This window comes from Lampris incognitus, chromosome 2 (assembly GCF_029633865.1).
Source record: "Lampris incognitus isolate fLamInc1 chromosome 2, fLamInc1.hap2, whole genome shotgun sequence".
Taxonomy (NCBI): Eukaryota; Metazoa; Chordata; class Actinopteri; order Lampriformes; family Lampridae; genus Lampris; species Lampris incognitus.
Window position 1 is genome coordinate 15,151,917 of NC_079212.1, and position 19,828 is coordinate 15,171,744.

The window sequence follows — 19,828 nt, forward strand, 5'->3', positions numbered from 1 at the left end:
CGTGTGGGTGGTGTGTCTGCACATATATGGATGTTCACTCCCTTGCAGTTCATGTCATGCATTTATGGCATGCATAGGTTCAGGCCTTCACGGAGTTGTGTGAGTGAATGACAGCACGGCTGCAGGAGGATGTGGTCTTCCTCTGGCTCTGTGTGCTCCAGTGGGTTACTAAAGGGTGCGTTGGGAGAGATCTACTGCGGTGGTGGATCGTAGTTGGGAGTGTGCATCAGTATCTTTAACACAGTGTTACTGTAGCAGCCCGGCACAGAGCACCGGGAGGCAGCTAAAGCAGCCGTTTCAGCACAGCTCATGAGGGTCAAGCTCATTCTGGCGGAGCTGCTTCAGGTCCCCGTGAACTGCCTCTTGTTTCCTCACTGTACGGTCAGTTAGTTGTCATTCCTGCGCACCAGTCCTGCATGGAAAGTAAGTTACCTTTGACCCCCGTGGCCGGTGCAGGAGAGGTCTAGAGGTTGTTTCAAAGTGAGCGGTTCAGCCTCCGGCGGTTAAGTGATTCAGGGCTGCAGGTTCTACCAACCTGCTGCTGTGACGGGGTCGTTATTACTGACACCTGCCATTCTGACGTATGTCCTTTCAGGGTCAGATCCATGCACCTGTCTACACACACACACACACACACGTACGTACACATAGACACATGTACACACATACACACACAGGTATGTCCACACGCACACACACACACATACACACACGTGTACGTACACATAGACACGTGCACACATACACACACACACATGTACGTACACATAGACACACATACACACAAACAGGTATGCACACACACACACACACACACAGGTATGTGCAAACACACACATATACACACTCATGTGTACATACGCATAGACACATGTGCACACACAGATATGTACACACGCATGCACACACACATACACAATCGCTCATTTGTATGCCAGCAGCTGCTGTGTTCCCCCGCTCCAGTCAGCCAGTACAGGCAATCCCATGATCTGAGAGCGAGGGAGAGGGGGGAGACAAGGGGGGGGGATGGGGAGGATAAATTATGAATCGTGTGGAGAGAGGGGCTTTGCAGCAACAGAAAGTTTTAACATTTAATGATTTCTCGCCGGCGCGGTAGGGTGACTAAAGGAAGAGCTGCGGATGGATGCTGGTGTGCCGGCGCGTGCGTTGAGGTTGCAGGAATATTCCGGTAACATTGCGAAAAGCTGCACCTCGAGCAGGCTGCATGGATGGTGTCGTGCGTGCTTTTGTGGGTCTTATCTGTGGCAGTGACAGAGGAGACCATGGCAGGAGTCGAAGACACCTCATTGGAGGAAAGTGGGAGATTACAAGAACATGTCATGCAGTAGATGTGGTACATCCTTACTGGTCCTCTCATATTATGCAGAGCAGAGTATTACCCCTGGATGTAGAAGTACATGATTGCCTTGGCAACGGCTTTGTCACACGCTGACTTTGCATCATTTATGCATTCATTTCAGTCTCTATTTTTCTCTCATTGTGCTCACTGCTGCAGAGAGTGACAGCTTAAAGTGGAGGAAAAAAGGAGGAAAAGCAAAAAGATTTTTTTTTATTATCAGAAATAGGTACACATCGCGGTCTGTGTGTCAACAAAACAGGTGAAATTTGCAACCTACTTGTTTGAATGGGTCACTATTGACTTGTTTGACAAAAGTGTTTCGAGGGGGAAGCCTCGTCAGTGAATTATTTGGTTGCAAAAGGAGCAAAATGAAGCTGTAAATGTGGATGTAGATGACTCCCCGGCTATGCTTTGAATTCTCTCCCCTGCCAATTGACTCCCTGTGTTAATATTTCATTAGGGGGTGTTAGATTGATCTTTGGGACTGTGTGTGAGAGAGAGAGAGAGAGAGAGAGAGAGCGAAGGAGAGCGCGAGAGAGAGAGAGAGAGAGAGAGAGAGAGAGAGAGAGAGAAAGAGAGAGAGAGAGAAGGGGGTGGATGCCAGTAACCAAGTAGTGGTGCACGCAGGAGGAAGAGGGGGAGGGCATCAGGAAAAAAGGAGAGACAGAGAGAAAGGATAGGTTTGGTCTTTTTTTTTAGTGTGTAAGTCTTGAGCAGAGAGGAAGAGTGGAGAAAAGAGGAAACGGAGAACAATACCGTAGCAAACAGCCACTCGGAAAATGGGCGCTGTAAGGGGGGAGCTCATACTTTCCTTTGATATGATGCTCAAACAGCTGGGGTGCTTGTTGACAGGTAATAGTTGAGGCTGCACCCTAAGCTACCTGGTGTGCTCCCTGTGGGTAAGACAGCTGCGGGTGGGGGGGGGCGATCGGTGGATGTGGGGCCGGTGGAGGGGACCTGTGGCTGGGACTCATCCTCTAGGACTACCGCGGCATCAGCATCAGTCTGTCTAATGCAGATGGATCAGTAGCTCCTCTCTTAATAGCAGAAGCGACGCGGGTTAGAGCGCTGAGCAAAGCAGGGCACAGTGCGGGGCGGTGGGGGTGGGGGGGAGGTGGAGGAGATCACTTAGACTAGCGTGCAACCTAGCGCAGTGTTGCTGAGAGACAAAACGAGAACAAGAGAGGAAGAGGAGACGGGAAGAGAGAGAGAGAGAGAGAGAGAGAGAGAGAAAGCTTGGACAGCTGTACCGGGCTCTGCAGCAGGGACCAGCATCCATCCCTTCGTTTTGGGGGAAATCATCATTTTTTGCTCCGAGGGGACGAGGGAAGACTAACACCGGTCATTAATGCTCTCTCTGTCTCTGTGCCGCTGCTTTGCAGGAGTAGTGCCAGCCAAGCGGAGTCCGAAGCTGGTGGTGAGTACCGTTTACTGACAAGCCTCAACTCTTCCATGTGTGTTTCTCTCTTTCCTGTCCGCTCCCCCCCTGAACGGAGTGATGACACGAGAGCAGGACGAGCCATTCTCATTTTGCTCACCTCCTTCATATCCAGAGCTCCATAAATATATTCTCCTTCCTTTTTTCACCCTCTCGCTACCTACCTACCCCCCCCCTACTCACACTTTCAGTCTCTGCCTCCTACACTTCTGCTACTTCTTTTTGTTTTTCCTCTCGCCTTTTCAATCGTTGACACAATGTCCATTTCTCCCCTGTTTTATTTTCCCTCTCGTTCTTTGTGCACCTCTTCCTTCATCTATTACCCCCCCCCCCCCACCTCCCCCGGTCACCCCGGTCCTGTGACTGATTAAGCTAAGCCCAGGTGTAATGATTGGGGCATTGTACCAGTGACCAGCTGTTGGGGTGGTGGGGAGTGTGTGTGTGTGTGTGGGGGGGGGGGGCTGTTAGAGGTAGAGAGGAAATCTAGGAGAGAGGGATGGAAAGGAAAGGAAGATGGGAGTGAAGAAGGCGTGTCCTTTTATAACGGCGATTCACTTTCATCAGCCCACAGCTACAGAAGAGGCAAACAGAAAAAGAAAATACAGCAGGTGGATGAGGGAGAAGGGGGGGAAGTTAGACGGGGGGGGGGGGTGGAGGAGGAGGAGGAAGGGGGCGGGGGGGTGTTAGTGCTCCAATGTGAATTAGAGTTACAAAAGAAGATAGGGGTGACGGATAAGAAGGAAAGGTCAGAAAGGGGTCAGGGAGGTAGAGTGACTTGACCAGGTCTCTGGAGAGTGATAGGGTCTCTCAGGGGTCCGGGGGAGGGGGTACAAGCCGTTATTCAGGAGTTTAAAGAGCAAACGGCTCCTTTGTTTTTTACGACTCATCTCGACCTGATGAAAAATCGATAGGGAGTCGGGTGGGGATGTCAGTACAGCTTTAAATTACGGTCTCCCCCCATTCACCCCCTTGAGAAACACAGCAGGGGAACAGGAGGACCCCACACACACACACACACACACACACACACACACAGCCATCCAAGGTCAGCAGTGGATTCAGTTCCCAACGCTTTGGTGGACTGTAACCTGACTGCGGATCCGTCGAAGAGAGCATGGATCAACGTTTAAAAACCTCCCCTCAGCAGTCTGGATATTAGGATTAGGATTAGTTTGAAATGGCATCAGTCAAAGCTGTAGGCGTTGCCTATTTAGGTCACATGACATGCTGGTGGGGGGTGGGGGTAGGGATGGGGTTGGGGGGGGGTCAAGCAATTGAGTGGGACCAATGGTAGCCCTGCTTGAATGTCACCGTTGATTAGTTTTTCGCTGAGGAATAAAACCGACCCCCCCCCCCCCCGCCCGTCCGTGTTGTGTGTCGGTGAAATGTCAGGCTGCATGCGGCTCCGCGCGAGCCTCCCAAGAACCGTCCTGCCCCCCGGTTTACACTCCAAATAGATGCTCGCGCTGAAGTCCCACGCGGACGCCGGACCGCTCTGTCTTAACTTGTTAAAGTCATCAAGCGGGGGGTGTGCTGCGTGTGACAGCTTTCCTCATTAGGGAGCGTTACTGAAGTGTTGGACCTCTCCACTCGCAGGATGTGGATGAGAGGAAGACTGAGGGGTTGTTTATGCGGGGACCTCTCCACCACGGTGGCCACGTTTGGTATTAAATACAATATGATGCATGCCCTTATAAATCTGGCTTCACCCCCACCCCCCATCCCCCCAAATTAATTCATATAAATATGTTTTGTTAGATGCCTCTTCATTACCAGTAATGGGAGCCTCACAACAAGACGGATTTTTTGTGTATTAGTGCAGAGTGTGTGTGACAGTAACTCGTACGCTGTGTAAACCGCCGGTTCGAATCCCCGTGCTACCTCCGGCTTGGTCGGGCATCCCCACTGACACAACTGGCCGTGTCTGCGGGTTGGAAGCTGGATGTGGGTATGTGTCCTGGTCGCTGCACTGGCGCCCCCTCTGGTCGGTCGTGGTGCCTGTTCGGGGGGGAGGGGGAACTGGGGGGAAATAGCGTGATCCTCCCCACACGCTACGTCCCCCTGGCAAAACTCCTCACTGTCGGGTGGAAAGAAGCGGCTGGCGGCTCCACATGTATGGGAGGAGGCATGTGATAGTCTGCAGCCCTCCCCGGATTGGCAGAGGGGGTGGAGCAGCGACCGGGACAGCTCGGAAGAGTGGGGAATTGGCCAGGGGTACAATTGGCGAGAAAAAAAAGGGGGGGGGCACGTGAAAAACCTGTTATACTGTACTGTACTATGCTGTAATACTGCAGATTATAGAGTTTATGGCTGCTGGGTAAAGTTTCAAGTTTTAAGTTACTTTTGAAAACAAAATAAATAGCACTACAATTTATCAGCACGCCAGCAGATATTCAACCAATGTGTACTTTTCACTCTTTCATAATAATAATGATAATAATAAAAATAATAATAATCTTTATTTCGGACACAACCGTTCCATAGCATTGAAGCAACAATACAATGTAAACAATACAATATAACAATATATATTATATTTTTATATTGTATTGTTTATATAATATATATATATATATATCATAATAAGCCCATCCTTGATTCTGTTACGTGCACAGGATGCCTTTCACTTTAATAATGAATAGAAGGTGCACCTCGTCTCTGCAAGTTGGCAGACATTTTACAAAAGAAATTAAGTTTAGAGTCATTTTATTATCCGTTTATTTATTTATTTAGCCCCGTTTATTCTAACCTTGATTCCTGTTTTGAGCATTGGACGCCTTTCATGCGAAACACAAAGAATGACGCGATCCTTAAGAATGACAGGCGATGCCCTCTTCCATTCAGCTCTCGTCTTTCTGAAATTGTCTTTATCTTCCAACCTTGGAAACCAAGTCCTTCTTCCTCACACCCCGGCTCACGCCTTTAATGAAAGATGTTCTCATTCTATGTCTAGAAAAGATGACCTTGGACATTTTCTCCCTCTTTTGAGGTCTACACCATCCTCTTTTCTCACTCATCCCTCTTCCCTTCCGACCTACTCTTATCACCTACTCGCTCATCGCGCTCGCTTTTTTCCATCATCCCTCTGTCCTCTACCTCCGTGTTCCACTTGTGTGTCTTCGAAACCCCAGCCAACCCCCATGGGCTCGCTCACTCTCTCTTTGTGTGTGTGTGTGTGTGTGTCTGTGTGTGTGTGTTATGTCCACCCAGCAGCAGTTGGAGAGGAAAGACAGCCAGAGCAGCTCCCAGCACAGCGTGTGCAGCCATCGCAGCACCCACACCGATTCTCCCAGCCACCCGCCCCCCACCATGCCCAGTGAGGCGATAGCCCCCACCCCTGCCGCCCCAACACAGCCCTTGCCAGGCCTGCCTCCCCAGGACCCCACAGATGGCACCCTCACCCTGCAGAAGAAGCCAGACCCGTTTAAGATCTGGGCTCAGTCCAGGAGCATGTACGAGAGCAGACGTGAGTAGAGTTCGGTACCATTACTGAACATGTTGTGCAGGTTTGGGAGCAGGTGAAACGGGATAAGCAAATACCTCCGAAGCGAGGTAGTGTTCCTTACAGCATAATGGCCACTCATTTGACTTTTTTATATGACAAAAGAGGCTGTAGGGAAAAACTCTGACGACTCTGGTAAGAGTACATGGGAAGGCAGCTTGTTCACCTGTGGAGGCGTGACAGCTAGTGCGCGGGTAACGGTTGAGTGCTGAGTGGGAGAAGCAGATTGTGTGTGTCTGAGTGTGTATGTGCGTGCATGAGTGTACGTGTGTGAGTGAGTTTGAGTGTGTGCACGCAGCTTCAAACGTGCACACACACACATAGTTTGTACTAAACAAGCCCACTGACTGAGTGACTGAGTCATAACTGACCCAGTGACAAAAGCTCCAAGAGTGACGTCTCCTTGAAATACCCAAGAGTTCGCTTCCTGATGGCAGGCAGGGCTGGTCTGTACTACCACGTGCTCAGGCTGTGCGTTGGCAAGAATCTGGCGATGCGATACGTATCACGATACAGGGGGTTATGAGTCAGGATATGGTGATATATTGCGATTTCACAGGCCTGTGTTCTTTGTGCTTATGCTACTTCCTGTCTCAGTTTACGTTGTTGCGTTGGAGTGGAAGAGTCAAGTGGCTGAGGATAGATTACAACACTGTTATCTAACGGTCGTGGGGGTCACACACCACACAAAATGTTTGTCACGAACCTTTACATGTAAACAATTAAAAATCCATATAGTGGTTTTGAGGATCGATACAGTAACACAAAAGATAATATCATGACACTCGAGTGTATCGATACTTTTTTTTACACCCCTACCACATGCACACGCTTGTTTGCACATGTTTATTGATGGATAAATGGGCAGTATGTGTGTACTTAGTGCATGCATTGGTATACGTGCGCTGAGTTCATTTATGTGTTGTCATCGTCTCTTTTGTTGAAGGCTATTGTATTATTTCCGTAAGCGGACCAAGGAAATAGGAAAAATGAACTGGAGTTGGTCCCTGGGCACCGCAGCTGCCCACTGCTCCTACACAATAGGATGGGTTGAATGCAGAAGACAAATTTCATTGTAGCCATACAATGACAAGATAAAGTGGCTTTCTTCTTCTTCTTCTTCTTCTTCTTCTTCTTCTTCTTCTTCAGATACATGTTCAACTGCTCCACAACAATAATCAGAACACAATCCATGACACGCATATAGGGGTGAGAGCCAGAGAACGCACAAAGGGTTATACACCCAACTTTGTTTGTAATGTACCTACATTCACAAATGACCAATCAGCCAGCATTGTAAGCTCTATATCTCTCTATCTCTCTATCTATCTATCTATCTATCTATAGATAGATAGATCGATATATATATATATATATATATATATATATATATATATATATATATCACTGGATTATATATAGATATGTATAGATATCTGTATATCTATCGAGCTATCTATATATAGATAGATAGATATAGATAGATAGCTCTAGATATAGATATATATATAGCTATATATAGCTGTATATCTATCTATATATATAATCCAGTGTGAGATATATAATTCACTGAGTCAAGTAAATTCTTTATGACACAGTACAAGCCTGTTTCATGCCATATGCAATTATTAGCTGTCTTATATATATATATATATATATATATATATATATATATATATATATATATATATATATATATATATATATATATATATATATATAGTATACTTTCATGAAGAACAGTTCCCCAGCATACAGAAAAGCGAGTAGCCATGCTGTGACTGACTGTTTTTCCCCTTCTCTTTGCAGTCATGGCTGTCTTACATTATTCATAAAGGAAACATAGTAAGAGGACCATCCCACTTACTTACTATTCTTAATGGAGGGAGACCCTTAAGATAAAGAGCGAGATGGACTGATTCTCCAAATAGCAGCTCACTCGCCTCTGCTCACTGAGCTGGACCTAACAGACCGGCCGCACGAGCAGTGGACTTCCTGGGGAGGGGTGACATGCCTGTGCGTCCACTAGCATGTGTTGTGGCCTGTGTTGTATTGTGCTTTCGTTGTGCTAGTAGTGATGTTGGAAGCAGACCGAACTGCGATGTGTTTATTCGGCACTAAGTTGTTGTTGTCAGCCGGGCTGGGCGCGTGCAGGGTATTGCGGCGCTGTTTAATCACAGTGGCTGTCTGTAGAATGTAGGTCTGCCGCTGATTAAATATTAACCAAGCACGGTGAGGGCTGCTTTAAGCTCCAACTGATTGGTATATCTGTTTGATAACCCCTCAAGGAGCTGCAGCCTTTGGCAGAGCTGCCTGGATTAGAACGAGGAGAGGGGGTGAGGGGGGGAAAGAAATGCCGGAAGGCAGAAAGAGAAAGGGGATCGCAGGGAAACAGAGAGGAGCATGTGCACACACACACGTTTTGTGTCTGTATATACATGTGTGGTGGTGTAAAAGAAGCAGGCCGCAGCATGTGCATGTGTTTGTGTGTATACAGTCACACATGAATGCAGGAAATGTCCTGCGATATGCGAGAGGGTGCATCCGTGAGGCGGTTTGGCACTCTAGAATAGCGAGGTTTGGTTGACGATGAGTGTTCGGACCGAGAGAAAAGTAAGACAGTGTCGGTGACAGACAGAGGTGGACCAAACTGGGCACCTCCTGCCGTTTCCATTTGCTTTACCTCCAGGAGGCCACCATTCGGATTTCTTTGTCACGCTAAATGTGCCAGCAGACTGTTTTATGGCGTGTTTCTCTAACTGGTATCCTCGGTTGGCCTTTAATCACTGCTCCATAGACATGGGTCAGTGGAGGGTTAATTACTAGCCCATCAGCAGCGGTGTAGCTCACACTGAGAAGTTTGAAGGCAGAGCGCTGAGGCTAATGGGCTCGCTACTGGCTCTGTGTGGCAGACGTGCAGACAGCAGGCGGAGCAGGAGAAATGGCCCGTGCCTCCAGTGCAGCCTGGCCCTGTGGGTGAACAGACTGGCACCAAATTGCCTGTGTCCTCCCACCGCCTGCTCTGTCCATGGAGAGGTACAAATGCGTATGGTTTGTGTGTGTGTGTGTGGGTGTGTGTGTGGGTGTCTCTATGCATGAGAGAGAAGGTTAAGAGAGGCAGATAGCTCTATAGATTGATTTACATGTTCAGGTAGCAGGTTTGAGAGTATGATGAGGCTACAACACAGGATTCAGCCGTTTGTGAACGGCTGCGTCTGAAAACAGGAAGCCAGTCTGCCCAACGAAAGCAGGGTTGAGAGGAAAGAAGGAGCAGGCTTTTCTACCACAGATTCTCTGTTCTCATTCTGATACTAATGGAGGCAAATACATTATTGATCAGAATAAATAACGGGAAATGGAGTTGCATCGTTACACAAAAGGAGGAAATTCATCTATTGATTGCAACAAATATTCAGTGATTTGCTCACATAGATGCTAATCAGACAAAGAGAGCCAAGCCTGCAGGTCTTTGGCGTTGCTTGTTTTCACTCTTCTTGTTCATTTTTAGTGCCGGATTGCCAGGAACAGGACATTTTCCTGTGGCGGAAGGATACAGGCTTTGGTTTTCGCATCCTGGGAGGAAACGAGCCTGGGGAGCCAGTAAGTATCCCTCCGACTTAGTTTGGCTATGTACTTTGTCCAGCTTGCACATAACGTGTGTTTTGCGAGGTTCATAATTCAGAAGACCAGTATGGAAGAGGTTAACGTAATTCAGTTTTAGTCATTATATCTCATTAAGTGTATATTATGCTGGAAGAGCAGTCATAGCTGATGAGTCGTGCTCACACAGACATACACACACACACACCTACGCACACAGAAAACATGCTGTTGTCAGTGACAGTGACCTTTATGTTCTACTTGGCAAATTGCTTTAGTCAGTCGGAAGTTCTTCCTTTTCAGTACTGTCTGTACTGTCAGTACTGTTTTATCCTCTTGTCTTGCTGTGTTCATTCTTCTGTCTGTCTGCATGCCCTTCTGCTATAGAGCCATGTCACAATGGTACGGGAAAACTGTCTCCGTATCGCTCATGAAATCCATGTGAACAGCTTGTGGGGAGAAGGAAAGGCCTGGGGCGTCCGGGTGGCGTGGCGGTCTATTCCGTTGCCTACCAACACAGGGCTCGCTGGTTCAAATCCCCGTGTTACCTCCGGCTTGGTCGGGCGTCCCTACAGACACAATTGGCCGTGTCTGCGGGTGGGAAGCCGGATGTGGGTATGTGTCCTGGTCGCTGCACTAGCGCCTCCTCTGGTCGGTCAGGGCGCCTGTTCGGACGGGAGGGGGAATGGGCGGGGGTAGCGTGATCCTCCCACGCGCTACGTCCCCCTGGCGAAACTCCTCACTGTCAGGTGAAAAGAAGCGGCTGGCGGCTCCACATGTATCGGAGGAGGCTTGTGGTAGTCTGCAGCCCTCCCCGGACTGGGAGAGGGGGTGGAGCAGCGACCAGGACGGCTCAGAGGAGTGGGCTGGTGGGCTGGATGCAATTGGGGAGAGAAGGGAGGGGGGGGGGAGAAGGAAAAGCCTTACCCAAAATTATCCTGGTTTTGTCAAAGAAAGTTGAATCAGTCAGTTGATCTGGATTCAGCATTTATTGACAGACATGTGTCATCACTGATCTAAGTGACCTTTGCAGTCTCAGCTGACTGCAGGTATCCCCACCCTTATAAACAACACAGTTGCATAACAAACAAAACCAATGATCAGTTTCATATGTAAATATGGGCGATATCCTGGTTTTGCGCCGTATATTTGTTTGGAAGAGGAGGGGTCGGGAGGAAAAAGAGTGAACTCCAGATACTGAGCAGTAGTGGAAGTTGGAAAGAAAGCAGGCTCCGGCTCTACCCCAGAGGAGTCAGTAGATATTTCATGGTGGAGTCTCTCTAGTTTCATCATACAAAACTCTTCTTCCTCCCACACAGGGCCAAAAGCACGTAGCTTCTACATTGCACCAGTTGGCTGCACCTACCTTCCTGACACCTCTCAAACGAAGCCACAACTAGCTAAAAGCTACACGCAGTTAAATTTGGACACAGCGGTAGCGGAAATTAATTTAGATTAAATGGTAAATCACACAGAATAATTTCACAGTGATTCTCTAGGTGCTGGCTGGATGTACTACAGTGTACAGTACTAATCCAATTCAGCCTTTACATTGTCATATTAACTGCCCAGTACGAGTTCATCTCTTTCCTTAATAGACCACACAATGAATTACTACACCGCAACTGTTGTGTCACTAACACTGGCACGGGATCTGTTCACGACATGTTGTGAGTTAACGAGACCAACGCGCTATGTGACATCTTCCAGATCTATATAGGACATATTGTGAAATATGGGGCCGCGGATGAGGATGGGCGCCTGCGATCCGGTGATGAGCTCATCTGTGTGGACGGCACGGCGGTAGTGGGCAAATCTCACCAGCTGGTCGTGCAATTGATGCAGCAGGCCGCCAAGCAGGGCCACGTCAACCTCACCGTTAGACGCAAGACCGCCGGATATGGGGGTGAGGAGGGCTCACCGTGCAACCAAGGGCATACATATATATACGCACACACTAGCACGTCAAGTCGAGTCAATTTTATTTGTTCAGCCCAATATCACAAATTACAAATTTGCCTCGGGGGGTGTTACAGCAACTCAACATCCTGATCTTAGACCCTTGCATCGCATAAGGAACAACTTCCCTAAAAAAAAAAACCTTTAACAAGGAGAAAAAATAGGAAGAAACTCCAGGGAGAACAACAGAGGAGGGATCTCTCTCTCCCAAGATGGACATATGTGCAATGGATGTTGTGTTTACAGAATAAAACACAGTTTACGGAACACAACATTGGAAAAGGATAGTAGAGTTATAATGGATTTCTAAGATATATATGAAGAATATTATGAGGAGGACACCAAGCAGCATCCAGATGCCACCAGAACAGCCTAGGACACTGAGCCACGTGGCCACCATCACCATGTAGACCCGACAGGGGGACAGACGACACATGCACACGGGGGGGGGGGGGGACTCACATCACACCATTCACACACACGGGAGAAGGGACAGAAAAAGAAATTATTAGGCGAGAGAGAAAGACATGAGAGACAAGAGAACAGTTAATGTAATCAATAATACTCTATAGAAAAGTGCTTGATAATTCACTGAGACAGAAACCGATGCGCCGTGCAGTCTTAATGTATGCGCTGTCACACTGCCAGTTACACTATATGTTCCATCGTACTTTTCTTGTGCGTGCAGTCTTTACTCACTCAGAAATAGCCCATATCCATTACACACAAAGCCCACACTCGTGCACTCACACATACCAAGAGACTTTTAGCCTTTTCCACCATACACCTACACACTAAAAAGCTGTAGTGAGCGAATTATGTTGGCATAACACATCTTATCTGTCCTCATTTCGTCCTCATCAGTGTCTAAAGGGGAGGGCGACGTCCCACCGTCTCCAGCTTCCTCCCACCACAGCAGCACCCAGGCGCCTAGCCTAACAGAAGGCAAGCGGACCCCCCAGGGGAGTCAGAACTCTCTCAACACTGTCAGCTCTGGCAGCGGCTCCACCAGCGGCATAGGAAGCGGTGGCGGGGGCGGCAGTGGGAGTGCGGTGGTGCCTGCCACCCTGCAGCCGTACGACGTGGAGATCCAACGCGGTGAGAATGAGGGCTTTGGATTTGTCATCGTGTCGTCCGTCTCCCGGCCCGACGCCGGGACCACTTTCGGTAAGTGGGTGAGATTGAGCAAAGAGCTGATGTAGGTTGAGTAGGATTTCTGTTCAGCTCATTTGGTGTTTATTTGACTATCTGAAAATAATTTATTTGGGGCAAATTTAGATTTTAATATAAGTTGACTGTCTGATTCCTGGTGCACTGGTCTATTCTGGGGAATATTATATGAAGAGCTTTTCCAAAGATTGCTCCATTCTGCATGGTTAACCCGCTGGACCATTATGAACAGCCTTCACAAATAATGGCGAAACCTGTTATGCCACATCTTCAAATACGCCGCCATTGAAAATCCTGCATCTCCTGCATTTATTTCTGTGATTTTTATTAACTTGCCTTTTAGATTTTTAGACTATATTAAAAAAAAATGCCTTGGGGGGCATCCGGGTAGCCTAACGGTCTATTCCATTGCCTACCAACATGGGGGTCGCCGGTTCGAATCCCCATGTTACCTCCGGCTTGGTTGGGCATCCCTACAGACACAATTTGCTCTGTCTGTGGGTGGGAAGCCGGATGTGGCTATGTGTCCTGGTCGCTGCAATAGCCCCTCCTCTGGTCGGTCAGGGCGCCTGTTCAGGGGGGAGGGGGAACTGGGGGGAATAAGGTGATCCTCCCACGCGCTATGTAACCCTAGTGAAACTCCTCACTGTCCCCGGATCGAGGGGGTGGAGCAGTGACCGGGACGGCTCGGAAGAGTGGGGTAATTGGCCGGATACAATGAGGGAGAAAAATGGGGGGAAAATTCCAAAAGATAAAACATTTTTAAAAAATTCCTTGAACTGTGGAGATTAAACAGCCCCAGTCTGTACAACGCCAACCGACATACTGTACATATCCATACATTATCAATGTACCACTCGTCGAAGTGACTGACGCCCGTCCATGGCCACAATTGAAATATTTTCACAGTCACTCCTCATTGAACTTCTCTTCTCCTTGCGAATAGCTCGGGAGTGGCATTTGAAAGGGGTTGCACTTAATGACACAGCCCGAGGTCACAACCTCGCTACCGTGGGCTTAGGGAGATAGAAATCTCTTTAATGTGCAGGGTGCATTCACGCGGGATCACGCCGGCTGCAGCTTTATCAAGAACTCCATCATCACAGATTCAGGTCTCGCCGCTACCCTCACAAATTCACTCAGCATGTAATTGAAGTCTACTCAGCACAATCCATGGCTGTCCGTACCATTTACACATGAAGGCAGAGAGTGGAATTGCAGCCATTATCATAGCTCAACCGATGATGAGGGATTGCAAACATCCTTCTATGAACAAATTTGGCGTTAATTTCGCTCTGATTAGTTTGCAACACCAGTGTCATGCCAAGGTCCCTTCTGTAGTTACCCATCATGATGATGTATCGCGGCGTGTCATGGCTATACATAAAAAAAAGGATGAGGTGTTAGCCCTTGGTGACTGCTTAGGGAATTTCACGTTGATGCGATAGAGTTGTGGTACGGCGGCGTGTATTATGGCGTTACTCGGTCAAATGAATTGCACGTTTTGCAATGTCAATTCACTCTGACAGCAGAGACATGGCTAGTCTGTCGTCTGTCTCTGAATGTTTCCTGGTCTGGAGAGGTTTGAGCTTTCATTTGTCTGTTGCTGTTGTGTTTTTTGCTTTTTTTGGCCACTGCCGTACCTTTGCTTCTTGCTCTGCTCCAATCCCCCCCTCTCGTCTTGGGGGCGGGGGGTGAGGATGGATGGATGCATATGTGCTGTCCGGGGATCATGCAAGTAATGAAATCCAACCGTTCAAGGACAGCGGCTAGAGTACGATGCAAGACGTATACGTTTGTCAAAAAGACGGACAGGACTGAAGACCCCAGATCCGTCTAGAAGCAGCTCGGTATCTTATCGGTCGGCTCTGCAAACAAAAGAGCTTTCCACCTTATCCATCCCCTATGCATCATGGGCATCTGAAGTGTATCGCTCCGGTCCAACAAGCCCCATCCCCCTCCTATCCCTACTGTGACCCGGGCAGATGTTGTGCTCAGCAGATTGGGCATTAAATCCTCGGCGTTTGTCACACACGGTGATGTCCCATATCTCATTATTTGAATAGAGTGACAGGATACAGGCACAATTTTTTTAATCAAGACGGGGGTGGAGAGGAGCCGGGAGGCGAGGTGAGGTAATAAATATGGATGATGCAAGAAAGAGGGGCGGTGCAGAGAGAGAGGAGTAGATATAGTGGAGATGAGATGGGAGGAGAATGACGAGAGAGAGAGAGAAAGAGAGGTCCCTCGGGTGCGCTCAGAGTTGCTCTGGAAACACGAGATGCAGTATTGAATGCTGTCACTCAAGCGTAGCTTGTATTTCCTGTACGGCTTCACGTAAGGGTGTAGCTGCTGCTGTATTCAGTGGCCACGGCTGTAGCCTGCGCAGATCACGGCCTACATCAGTGGGAAGCATTGAGAATCAAAAGCGGCCTGTCAATGGAGTCCATCTCTCTTTTTTTTTCTCTCTCTAAGCCATTCGGGCTCCGGACTCAATGACCCGAACATCTAAACACAGCTGCATTGAAGACTGTGTCCTCATTGATCCCTGGCAGGGAGGTGGAGGGGAGCGGGGGACCGTTGTAAGCCTGTGACAAGCATATTGATAGCATGTCATGATTTAGCCACCGAGGGCTCCAACCAGCAGCATGTAATTCACAGTACATTGATTAATGGATCGGGGTTAAAGAGGAGGACAAAGGGGGGGGGTGGTTGGGTGCAGGACAGAGAACGGGCACTGAATTTTCCCAATCGGCCCGTGAATTTTGTAGGGACGTCACAGTTGGGGGGGGGGGGTCCTCTCTTCCTCTGGGAATTTCAAGGTATTTTGCATGCACACAGACTGGTGTGTTTCTCTGGGACGTGGAGGCTGAATATGGTTCTGTATGGATGGTTTTGCTGCTGGTGGTTTGCTTAATTGACCTTTTGCTTTCCTCTCTCCCTCCCTTTCTCTCTCGTTCTTCTTTTTCGTTTCTTTCCTGTTTTTTCCTTAATATGAAAACAATCATTACCAATCAACACAACGAAACGATCAACAAATGCGATGCATCTGCACACATGATGAACACTCAAACATACAAAACACCCATGTTAACACAAAAGCCGGCAATGCTTGTGTGGCCATGCCCCACAAAATAGGGCGCATCATCGAGGGGAGCCCGGCGGACCGCTGCGGGAAGCTGAAGGTCGGCGACCGAATCCTGGCTGTCAACGGCTGCTCCATCACCAACAAGTCCCACTCGGACATCGTCAACCTGATCAAGGAAGCTGGGAACACCGTCTCGCTCCGGATCATCCCGGGTGACGGTGAGGCTTTCGGCTTTAAGCCTCCCCCTCTGTAATGCAGCAGGACGTGACTTATTCATGAATGTGGTGGAAAGGAAAGGGCATCGCTGCTTCTCCACTGGCAAGAGCACTTTCCTTCAACCTTGATAGAGATTCGGAGGGCATGCCCCTTTGTGTCTGACTGTGAGAAAGTGACTCATTGAGTGGGAGTAGGGTGACGTTGCCCCCAGACATTATTCTGGCACTTAGCATTCTTCTCCGTATATGTGTGTGTGTTAGAGAGAGAGAGAGAGAGAGAGAGAGAGAGAGAGGAGAGAGAGAGAGAGAGAGAGAGAGAGAGAGAGAGAGAGAGAGAGAGAGAGAGAGAGAGAGAGAGAGAGAGAGAGAGAGAGAGAGAGAGAGAGAGAGAGGAGAGAGAGAGAGAGAGAGAGAGAGAGAGAGAGGAGAGAGAGAGAGAGAGAGATGAGAGAGAGAGAGAGAGAGAGAGAGAGAGAGAGAGAGAGAGAGAGAGAGAGAGAGATCTAATGTATATTTATTTAATGATATCTCACTGTGTAATGAGTTTGTGCGTTCTATTTGCAGCGTAATATCCCCGTTTACATCTCGTGGCCCATTCGAAAGGGTATAAAATCATGTCTCTCATCTAATCCCTTCATTCCCGGCTGGGAGAAAGAGATGAAGATGCGTAATATCACAGCACAGTAAAAGTTTGCCGCTGTATTTGCAGCCCTAGATTTCACAATAGGGCTAGTGTTGTGTCATTTTTCCACAGCACCCATGTGTATCTAAAGGAGGCTTGGTCAAGACAAGAGACGAGAGCGCAGGAGCAAACAACCCACACACATGCATGCCAGCTCACTCGCTGGCACACACACACACACACACACACACACACACGCACACACACACACAAGGTTGCTATAATGCCAGGTTGTCTGCCAGCAAAGGCTGGCAATTACCTCAAAGTGCAGGACTTGTAATTTCCGACCCCCTGCTACTCGAGGACATTTAATTTTGTGTGGTGGCAGCGGCGGTTGCCTCGCAAATAGTTTCCTCCGGAGAGATAGAGAGGCGGCCATGAGGAAGTCATGTCTCTCAGAGAAACAAGGGACGAGGGAGCAAGGAGCCCGAGCTGAGTGAGTCAGGCTGGTGCTCTCGCTAACTGCAGGCAGAACTCTGTTCCGCTGTAAGTAACCAGTGTCAGTTGGGACTAATGTGCGCTGTCACATTCTTGCTAGTGGCACCACAAAATTACATTTGCAATGGCAGGAAAAGACAACCGTCCTTGTTTTTTACTTTACTATTTTCATGTTATCGTCCCCCTCTGGAAGGGCAGTTTTTGTGTGTGTGTGTTTTTTTTTTTTAATTCCTGCTGTTTTTCTTGTGTGCAGTGGGGCCGGTGTTGTCCCTGAGTAAATGGCAAATGACAACATTGTAGGCCGTTAGCGTCAGGTTGAACGAAGGGGGCCTTTAGGGGATTCGGGGGTTCTGCGCAGAGGAAAATCCCACTTTTGCCAGATTGTCTTTTTAAAACACAGATTGAAACATTTCATAAAAAAAACAGCTGAATCTGGATTATCCCTCATCCTCTGCTTTTTTTCCCCCTCTCTCTCTTTAGAGTCCTCCAATGCCTCTTTGCTGACTAACGCCGAGAAGATAGCTACCATTACCACCACGCATACGCCTCAGCAGACCGCTACAGAGTCTCGGTGGGTGACACCTGCCCCAGTCTTATGGACGTACACAAGCAGGATATTGTTACAAATACCATACGCGTCCATGAAGGGTGTCTTATTGTTTGTGTTTTTTTCCCATTCGAAGGAATAACTCAAAGTCTAAAGGAGCTCCTCCGCCTCCACCCACGCAAGCCCAGCCCACACAGGTGAGAGTGGATGTTGTCCCACACATTTTCCTCAACACAGGATTTGCCCGGGACAAATCCGTTATCGCTCTCCATTCACTTGCCCTGGCGATGAATAGGGGAAGTCAACAATTGCAATTACATAAAGCTTTGACCTGAGATGTTTCCCAATGCAAAACAAGTTCAGTCACGAAAGGGTGGTGGTGGTGGGGGGGGACTTTTGACGAGTACAGTAAGTTTTGGGGCCAGCCCTTGTGGTGCCCTTGCTTAATGATCTGTACCCTGCTCATATGCTGATGCAGCATTAATTATTCATGACTTCTCGGGTGTTCTCCTGCCGTTGACATTTTGGGAGTTTTTGTGGGACATGCCTCGATTAGTCTCAAGTTATTACTCACCTTTTGACTCCCATGTGTTTTTTCATTTTCTTCTTTTAAATTTCCCCAATCTCCATCTTGCAATGTAAATAACTCTCTCTCTTTCTCTCTCTCTCTCTCTCTCTCTCTCTCTCTCTCTCTCTCTCTCTCTCTCTCTCTCTCTCTCTCTCTCATCTATAGATTCCTGAGTTTTACTCTGTGGACCTGGAGCGCGACAATAAAGGCTTCGGTTTCAGTCTGCGAGGCGGACGGGAGTACAACATGGACCTCTATGTTTTGAGGGTTGGCCGAGGATGGGGCTGCTGTCAGAAATGGCAAAATGAGGGTACAGAGCCATCTAAATATGTGTTCTCCTCTTAAGAGAGTCGGTTCATTTTGTGTTTGTATGGTTTGACGTTTGACAAAATGTCTCTGTGCAGACCACTCTAGTGTCAGTGTGTCCAGCTCTCAGACAGTCATGGCCTCTCTGTTTCAGGTGGGCGACGAGATCCTCGAGATCAACGGTGAGAGCACAAAGAACATGAAGCACGCACGCGCTATCGAGCTGATCAAAAACGGTGGCAGGAGGGCGCGGCTTGTCCTCAAAAGGGGAGACGGATCTGTACCTGAATATGGTAGGTTACGTTATAATAGGATGGGATGTTATGCTAATGGCAACAATGAAGAGAGATCCCCAATTCCTTTCTTTGTCCCTGATGACCTGAATAAAGATACCGTAGCACGAGCTTTCTTCTTCCGTTAATTTTTAAGGACGTCAGACAGAAATTAAACTTCTCATAGCAACATGTCCTTTGATTTAGTAATCTGAGATGACCCATTATGGTATCCCGAGTTGTCATATGATATCGACCAACACCAGAACTATTCCAGTGTTGTCTACACAGTTTGAAGCACCGATCTTATGGAGCAGAAATAACATTCGTTCCCGAGAGCTGCATTCTCTGTTGATGGCATTGTTAACTTTCACTGTGTGGCTCGTGACAATACAGTCAGTGTGAGACTGTTTTTATATTCCTCAGCTTTATTCTCAGAACCCCCCCCCCCCTCCGAAAACGTTGCAACTTTCTTCTCTTTCACAACAAAACCGTTCTACCTCTGGGAGGCTACTGCCTGTGCCCACTCCAAAAGCGATAAGCTTTTAAGTCCAGGCTCTTTTCTCACCCGGCCTCAAGTTGCAGAATGAATCAGCCTCCATCGGCGCTATCGACTCGCTTTTATTTCCTTCAAGAAAGGCCTAAAAACTTTCAGTCCAAATCTGGGTGGCATGGCGGTCTAT

At 48.2% G+C, this 19,828-nt stretch overlaps 1 protein-coding gene across 1 annotated transcript in view; it reads left to right on the plus strand.

Moving 5' to 3' along the window:
- LOC130108549 (membrane-associated guanylate kinase, WW and PDZ domain-containing protein 1-like) overlaps positions 1–19,828 on the plus strand; it is a 105,841-nt gene that overhangs the window by 81,712 nt on the left and 4,301 nt on the right. The window contains 11 exon segments of the mRNA XM_056275533.1: positions 2,743–2,777; positions 6,009–6,264; positions 9,809–9,900; positions 11,611–11,806; positions 12,724–13,026; positions 16,132–16,335; positions 17,933–18,023; positions 18,136–18,196; positions 18,733–18,834; positions 18,836–18,877; positions 19,028–19,166. Coding sequence (XP_056131508.1) covers positions 2,743–2,777; positions 6,009–6,264; positions 9,809–9,900; positions 11,611–11,806; positions 12,724–13,026; positions 16,132–16,335; positions 17,933–18,023; positions 18,136–18,196; positions 18,733–18,834; positions 18,836–18,877; positions 19,028–19,166 — 1,521 coding nt within the window.